The sequence below is a fragment of the Hyaena hyaena genome, unplaced genomic scaffold (genome assembly GCF_003009895.1).
Source record: "Hyaena hyaena isolate Hyena2069 unplaced genomic scaffold, ASM300989v1 scaffold_34, whole genome shotgun sequence".
NCBI lineage: Eukaryota > Metazoa > Chordata > Mammalia > Carnivora > Hyaenidae > Hyaena > Hyaena hyaena.
Window position 1 is genome coordinate 1,624,090 of NW_024080665.1, and position 8,130 is coordinate 1,632,219.

At 52.1% G+C, this 8,130-nt stretch overlaps 1 protein-coding gene across 2 annotated transcripts in view; it reads left to right on the forward strand.

Moving 5' to 3' along the window:
* The window catches only part of SLCO2B1 (solute carrier organic anion transporter family member 2B1), a 45,688-nt gene extending 41,665 nt beyond the window's left edge, over positions 1-4,023 (forward strand). For both annotated transcript variants that reach the window (XM_039228724.1, XM_039228725.1), the window contains exons 11-14: positions 402-565; positions 1,994-2,058; positions 2,380-2,500; positions 3,584-4,023. In XM_039228724.1, the coding sequence (XP_039084655.1) occupies positions 402-565; positions 1,994-2,058; positions 2,380-2,500; positions 3,584-3,767 (534 nt within the window). In that variant the 3' untranslated portion in view covers positions 3,768-4,023. The remainder of the gene's footprint in view (positions 1-401; positions 566-1,993; positions 2,059-2,379; positions 2,501-3,583) is intronic.
* The last annotated feature ends 4,107 nt before the right edge of the window (positions 4,024-8,130 follow it).

The window sequence follows — 8,130 nt, forward strand, 5'->3', positions numbered from 1 at the left end:
TGTGTGAGTGTGATGTATGTGTGTGCGTGGATGTGTGTGTATGTATGGGACTGTGGTGTGTGAGAGAGTGATTGCGTGGTGTGTATGTGTGAGTATGATGGTGGGAGTGTGGGTGTATGTGAGTGGGTGTGAATGTGTGAGTGTGGTATGGTGGGCGTGATGCTCTTCCAGGCCCCTCTCTCTCTTTTGTTCACCACTTCGCTCTCCCTGCAGCCTCAGCCCATGTGTGCGTGAACCATGTGTGTCCAGGTACCCGCCTGGCTGCAGGGGTCAGAAATCCCAGCCTCTAGCCACACCCCACTGGCTTGCACCCTTGGGGCCTTCTGGAGCCTTAGGCCCTGGGCCAGCTGCTTGCCCTTGGAGGCTCTTGAAGGCTTTTCTCTGCCCCCTCCCCACCCTAGGTTTTCTACACCAACTGCAGCTGCGTGGCTGGGGGAGGCCCAGTGCCCGCGGGCTCCTGTGACTCCGCCTGCAGCCACCTGGTGCTGCCCTTCATGTTCCTGGTCAGCCTGGGTGCAGGACTGGCCAGTCTCACCCACACACCCTCCTTCATGCTCATCCTAAGGTGAGAACAGGGGTGGGCCACCCCTGGTGGATACCAGGAGGTCCTTAACCCCAGGCAGCATAAGGAATCCTGAGGGCGGGGTTCCAAGAAGGAGGCCACTCGAGTGTGCTGGGCCCCTGCAGCAGACCAGACTCTCACTGCCCTGCCTTCGTCCTCATGGCCACCTGTTAAAGTGAAGTTTCCTCCCCATTTACAGATAAGAAAACTGAGGCTCAGAGAAGGTCAGAAGTTATTCCCAGGTCTTGTCACAGGTATTGGGTAGAATAGGTGCTGGTGCCAGCGCCCAGAGCCCAGGTCCTCACTTGCCTGGGCTCAGGCACACCTAAGGCCCTGCGCTGGCCTCCCAGTCACAGTGAGGAGAAAGTAGAGTGTCACCTGACTGTCCCCACCCTACCTAGTGGGTGAGCCACAGGAGCTACATCCAGAAAACCAAGCCCTACTGTTGTGGTTCATGAGTCTTCAAATCAATAAGCGCTTGTATGTCTACTGCAGAGCAAGGCCTCTCAGTCCAAGATCTTTCTGGCCGATGTCCTGAGGGTGCCTGCTGGGATGACAAATTGTTACCTGAGGCCAAAGTCAACATTCCTAGGGTGGGGGCTGCAATATGAGGACCTCAATACAGGATAATTCAAAGTTTTTATTATGTTGGGATTATTTTTGTTCCCTATCTGTTTTCTAGAAAAATAGAAGGGGGATGGAGACCCTCATAAACACAAGAAGACGTGTAGATCTATAAAACAGACTGGCTCAAAGAGAGAAGGTAGAGGAATCAGATGCCCTGGCAGGCAGCCCATTTAAGAGGAGTTGCTGCAGGCAGTGTGCTCATGGATGCTGACTCTTGACACCCACCAGCTGTGGGATCTTGGCCAAATCACTTAACCTGTCTAAAAGTTCATCAGTCTCCTTATCTGTAAAATGGGGCTAATGGTATAAACTACTTCATGGGGGTGATGCAAGAGTTGTACTACAGAATGACTGAGCTCATAGTAAGCACTCCCTAAACGCCAGCAGCTAGTATCACTCCGGAGGAGGAGCTAGGATTTCCCCAGGCAAACTAGGCTGGGGCTTCACAGCAGTTGGGGAAGTTGGAAGCCATGTCTGGCTGCCTAGCTTCAGGTTTTTCCAAGTGGAGGAGGAGCAGGGAATTTGGCGGACCCAGGGGTAGGGAGAGAGGGGAGGTGTCTGTGACCAACAACACAGGGAAGCCAACACAGGACACTGATGGCCATGGAGGTGCCTGGAATGTGGGGGCCGGGCTCCACAGATTGAAGGAAAATGGAGTGTGGAGGCTGAGCCCACCCCAAGCCCAAACCCATGGACCTTCAGACTGAAGGCTGGCCCTGGGTGGCGAGAGAGCAGGGGATGCTGAGAGACCCTTGGGAGCTGAGGACTTCTCAATCCTCACGTCACCATATTTCTGCTTATTAGGGGAGTGAAGAAAGAAGACAAGACGCTGGCTGTGGGGATCCAGTTCATGCTCCTGAGAGTTTTAGGTAAAGAACCTCCCTGGGACCTTTAGTTCAGACACCCACTGTGTGCTGGGCCTGGGGGCACAGGGATGAGTGGGACCCAGTTCCTGACCTTAGGCCCATCAGGCAAACAACTGGATCTGGGCCCTGGAGGTGGGTATGCAAGCAGCTAGAGAGCCCCCCAGGGGGCAGCATCGCACACCAGGGTGAGGGGTGGGCTTGAGGGACAAAGACTTATGGGACAAGAGGCCTGGGTGGCTCTGGGGGGTTGCACATGCCAGGGAGTAGGGGGCTGGGTAATGCAGGATGCCAGGCCCTGTTGTCCGCTGAGCATCTCCTCTCCAGCCTGGATGCCCAGCCCAGTGATCCACGGCAGCGCCATCGACACCACCTGTGTGTACTGGGCCCAGAGTTGTGGGCGCCGGGCCGTTTGTCGCTACTATGACCACGACCTTCTCCGAAACCGGTGAGACCTGGGGTGGGGGCTGCCAGGGGCCCTGTGGGAAGGCTGCTGGAAATACTCCTGGGGTTTCAGGAAGGACAGCAGCAGGGAGGCCCATTTATATCCCCCTGCTAGGCAGCAGGTGCTGTATCTGGTACTGAGCTCACCAGTCCTGGGACCTAGCCACTGTCCCCCACTCTTCTGGATGAGGAAAGTGACCATTAAAGCAGCCCAAAGCCACACAGTTGATAATAGGCAAAGCTGAGCCTCGAACCCAAATGGTCTAACTATGGTCTGTGCAGAAACATGTCATCATGGCTGACCGTGGGGAGAATCAGGGGAAAAGCCCAGCTGTGAGAAAGATGGGGAGTTGAGGTGGGGTTGGGAGAAGGCCTAACCAGGATGCAGGAGGCCTGGGATCCAGCCCAGCTCTGTGTCTCTCATTGGGAGACCTGTCTTTTCTGGATCTCAGTCTTCCTTTCTGTGCAATGGGGAGCCCAAAGGAATCTGAAGGCAGAGAGGCTGCTGGGATGGGATAGGGTGTTGAAGGGGACTTGCTAACAGGGCTGGGAGCAGAGAGTTGGTCACTCCCAGCTCTGCGGAGGGCATGGCTCCCGAGGGCTGGGACTGACCAGTGCCCTTTCTGTAGGAAGAAAGATCAAATAAGAGCTTTCGTGAGTTGGGCAGACAGTGGAGAGGGAATCCTCTTGTGGCAGGTGGGGTGATTGCAACTGTCAGGTCCCCTGAGCCCCTAGACAGAGAGAGTCAGGGCTGGCCCAGGCTATAAGCCAGCTGGGGACAGGGCAGGGAAGATGCCCAGGCTTCTGTCTCCCTGCCCAGCACTCCTTCTGCACAGCCTCTCTCCCTCTTCCAGGGAAGGACCCCCACCGGGGTCAACTCCAGGGACTCCCCAATCTCCCCAACCAAGGCCATGGTGATGAGGTCCACTGCCCTGGGGCTGGAGGCCTCTTTTCCACCCCCAAGGTCTCAATGTCTCTGATAACACAATGGGTGACGATTGCTGACCCCACTGTGCCCCAGCCCAAGGCCATCCAAGCCCTGGGACAAGGGAGGTCCTGAGTTCACAGGTCCCTTGCTCTTTTCCAGGTTTGTCGGCCTCCAGGTCTTCTTCAAGACAGGCTCCCTGGCCTGCTTCGCCTTGATTTTGGCCATCCTAAGGCAGCAGGAGAAAGAGGAGAGGACCCAGGTCACCGTACCCATCCCTGGCCTACAGCAGCAGCAGCCGTTAGTGTCAGGGCCAGAAAAGAAGCCTGAGGAATATAGAGCGTGAGCTGGTCCTAGAGTGGCAGCCACTGGGGGTACCTCCTCTGGGCTCTTTGCCCAATAGTGGGTGTCAGGAACCCCGTTTTCCAATTCTGACTCCTCTGCTAACTTGCTATGTGACTTGGGCAAGTTTGGCTCTCTCTGGGCCTTTGTGACTAATCTGAACCAAAGAGTTGCCTAGGGGGTTGGTGTGTTGGCCACTCCTAATGCAAGATGGTCTTCCCCTTTCCTCCCTGAGCCTGACAGGCTGACCTGAACCCAGGGTTTCTCAGGCCCTAGGAGAGAGAAGTAGACAACAGTAGGCCAGGCTGCCCTGCACACCTGGTCTAGCCCAGCTTTGCCGCTCACCTGGAGCACCCTCTCTGGGCCTCAGCCACCGTCTCTGTCAGGTGGAAATGGACTTGACAGCTTTCAGGCCCCTTTCAGCTATAACCATCTGTGTGGTCAGGATGGACTCAGGTCTCCTCCCCAGCCCCACTCAGCCTGGAGGTGGGGCCAGGACTGCCTCTGTCAAGAAGTGTCTATTTGGCGCCCCCTGGAGGCGGAGTGATGAGCTCTGAGGGGGACCTACTAGGGAGGGAGCTGGCCTCACAGAACATCCTGGTTGGTCCTGGCTTTCAGCAACCCTGGTGTGAGGGGCCCTGGGGGGCTTAGCTGAGGGGGAGTCTCACTCTCTGGACTCAGGAAGTCCCAGTCCTTGCCCTCAGGGAGTCACAATCTGGGTGAGGCCTAGTCTCTGCCTTAGAGGTTCCAGTGGGGAGGGAGACCCAGGTCCCACACTTGGGCATTTTCTGACTTCAAAGACCAAACACACTGTGCACACATTCACTGGTACTTTTGCATTACCAAGATTTCACACCTCCGACCAGGGCCCACCAAAGTCACTGTTACTTTTGTGACTAGAGCCTAATTTCACCATTTCCTTGTGTGGCCTGGGGCTATGTAGATGTCTGGTTCTGTGATAAGCAGGTTTTGGGGGTAACAGCTGGTTCTCTGTGATGCCCAAGATGGTGTAAGGGCTTGCTCTTTGTAAGGCCCTGACCTGTAATGCTGGGAGTTGTTAATGTCGGGCTCTTTGAAGTGAGTGGGTCTGTTGACCGCTTGCTCTGAATCACCGGTCCTTATCTTCAGTGGCCTCGTCTTGTTTTATGGCCCATCTTATCTGGCCTGGTTATCTCCCTGAGAGGGAGAGAGAGTTTCCGGACCTACTCCAGCCCATTCTGTTGCCTCCACACACCTGATCTGGCTGGGACCTGCTGCTTGGGAGGCAAGAGACAGATCTGTCAGCAGCAGCTTGCCAAGCCCTGTGCTGGAGGCAGGGGAGAAGCTGGGGGCAGGAGGGGGCAGGAGGGCCATGCAGCTCTGGGCCTCTGATCAGCTCCCTGGGGCAGGGCTTTGAGGCTCTCCCACGTGAAAGAAGAGAAAGGTACAGAAGTTCTAACTCCTGTTTTGATTCTATTGGTTGATCTCTTTAAATGTTTAACATATATCTGAGCCTGTATTTACCAGGCCCAAGAATTTCAAAGTCTTCTCCAATAGAGGAGGCTGTTCATATGTTTATATTCCTTTTTCCAGGTTTTGCAGAAATAATTTGGAGTTATAGATACAGCTTATTATTAGATTTGTTCTTGCATAATGTCTCTTATATTACAAAATTCCTTTCTTACAAACTGCATTAGAGTTTGCAAAAACAACCACATTTCTTCCAGCTATTTGGATTTAAGTCTTACTGGATTCATTATTCACTATTATTTCTTATATATGACATCTTTTCCTGTCTGTATATTCTGGTCTAATTTTCATTTGACTGGGTTACTTCCTCTAGTAATGGTTTCAGAAATGGAATCAGGTCATGAAGTTTCTGAGTCTTCACCTGTCCAAATCGTCATTCACATTTTACAGAAGAGGAAACAGTTCAGAAAATATAAGCAACTACTTGCCCAAGATCAGACAAAACATAAGTGATGAAGCCAGGGTTTTGTGGGAATTGAAGCTTATAAACCTTGGGGAGCCCTCTTTAAAAGAAAAAGAACACAAAATTGGTAAGAAAGCAAATATTTACCTATAATGAGAAAAGAAATTAAAAAAAATACATCACACAATTCAGGAAAATAGCACATTTTTTACTAACTCTTATGCACACCTCTAAAATACATTTTTCCCCTTGACAATTGGAAGGATTTTCTGCAGTCTTGCTTCTGGGTTCTGTCATTGCAAACCTGTTTCTCCTTTGGTGCCCATGTACTTCCAGGGCCATGCAGCATAAAACACATTCACGTCATGGGATGACCTCTGGATGTGACACCTTGATGTCACAATGCTGAGTGAGTCAGACAGTGAGTAGGAAGATTCCTAGATGCCATTCTCTACACAGAGGTAGCTAGCAATGATTTACCTATATACAGAGGTGACTGAGAATCACATAAATATATCCCAGTGAACCCAAATTAAGTTGGTCCCCAATTCAACTGCCCCTTAGCCAGATCCCAGAAATCCCCATGGCCCCTCCAACCACCTCACATAAAGCAAAACTGGGACACAAGTAGTAGGAGTAGAAAGAGCTAGCAATCTTAACTGCTTGTGGTTAAAGCATCTTACTTTTGCAAATTTCCCAAGGATATGGTGACCTGAACACATTGCAGAGGCCCCTTCCCGGGCCTGGGGAGAGACCCAAATACTCAAGCAGCATTAGCTTCATGCTGACTCTGCCTCTGGGTCACACTGAGCTTTGAAGGAGAAAATGAGGTCCTTGTGTTTAAAATCTCCCAGGCTGGTCAGGGTGAGGAGGCCCCAGGGGTCATCGCAAGAGAGACATGGGGCTGAGAGCCAGGGGTAGAACAGGTCAGGGCTGGAGGGGTTCCCAGGGACTGATAGATTCCAGGGAGCCATGCTCTTATGGCTTCTGGCCAATGAGGAGCCACAAACAATTGCATCTGTGAGCTTACTTTCTTCTCATCTTGCCTCTGGAAGCTGGGAGAAAGCATTCAGTCTCCATGCTAGTGTTGACCGATGGTAAAATCTGGCAGTTTCTCCTGGGACCAGAACGAGCATCTCGATGCCATTCCCAGAGGCCCTGTGGCCTGGAGCTGGGAGCCAGGAGCTGTGACTGGAGTGCAATAAATGAAGAGCAAGAGGCCACAGCACCTTCGCCATTCTTTGGCCATGTTGACTCCTTTCCCCCTAACATGCGCCAACATGTGCACTTCCCGCTACCTACCAAGCCTTCTTCATCTCCGCCCCACTGTTTGGCTCTCCATCCCACCCTCTGAAGTCCTACCCAATCTTCCAGACTCAACTCAAAGGCCACCACCTCTAGGGAGACTGCCTGGTATAGATAATGGAGGGTGGATGACAACCACCTTAGAGAATATGATAAAAAGACGTATCTCCATAAAAACTGCACACAGTCATATAAACCCTTGTGCATCTGATTTCCGAGGTTGGGAACCATCTGAAGTCTGGCTATAGACCTCTGGCGGAGTGGAGTGAAAACAACAGAGTTTTAGGGTCCATGAGATTTGTGTTCAAATCGGGACGGCCACTTATTCACAGTGTGACCCCAAACAAGTGAGTTAACTTCTCTGCATCTGTTTCTTCACTTGTAAGGTGAAGCTGATCCTTCCTCTCTCCTGTCTCCCAAAAGTTGTGAAGACCAAATAATAACATACGGGCAGTGCACCCGATGACCAATTGTACGTCTTCTTCCCCTGTCCCTGGAAGAATTTAAGGAACACACAGAACATGGGGGCAGGGTGGGGGTGAAGACGGAGGAGGCAGCACAGAGGGAGACACACTGCCCTGGCTGCAGCTCTGCTTGTCCCCTAATCTCTCTTCCACTGTCAGCCAGGGCTCAGCCTGCCCAGCCTTATCTCTCCCCACAGCCAGCCTAGGACAGCTTTTCTCAACTAGATTTACATTTTTATTGACTTTCTTTCTCCTTTCTAGAGCAGTCCCTTCCCCTGCTTCCCCTTTTGCTATAAAATGGGCTTACTGTGGGAAACAGCAGTTCTGGGGCTGACCAAGAAGTGATGGTTCAAAGATGGATTCATTCACCATTCATTCATTTGTTCGTTCCACCACCCACCCAACCAACAAATCCAATATGGCTGCTCTATGCCCCTGTGCTGGCACTGCTGGGGACACAGTCATGTGTCGGATACAGCAAGCTCCTAGTGTAAGCAGACAAGCTGACACACACAGTGGCAAAAGCATGAGTAGTCACATAGGGAATAAAGAAAAGGAAGCTACAAACTCTTGCTGGGGCATTCAGGAAAGGCTTCCAGAACAGGTTAGATCCAAGCTGGCTTAGAAGATTAGGCAGGAAGTCCCCAGGTGGAGATGAGGGGAATGGGCATGAGAAACAACGGGAT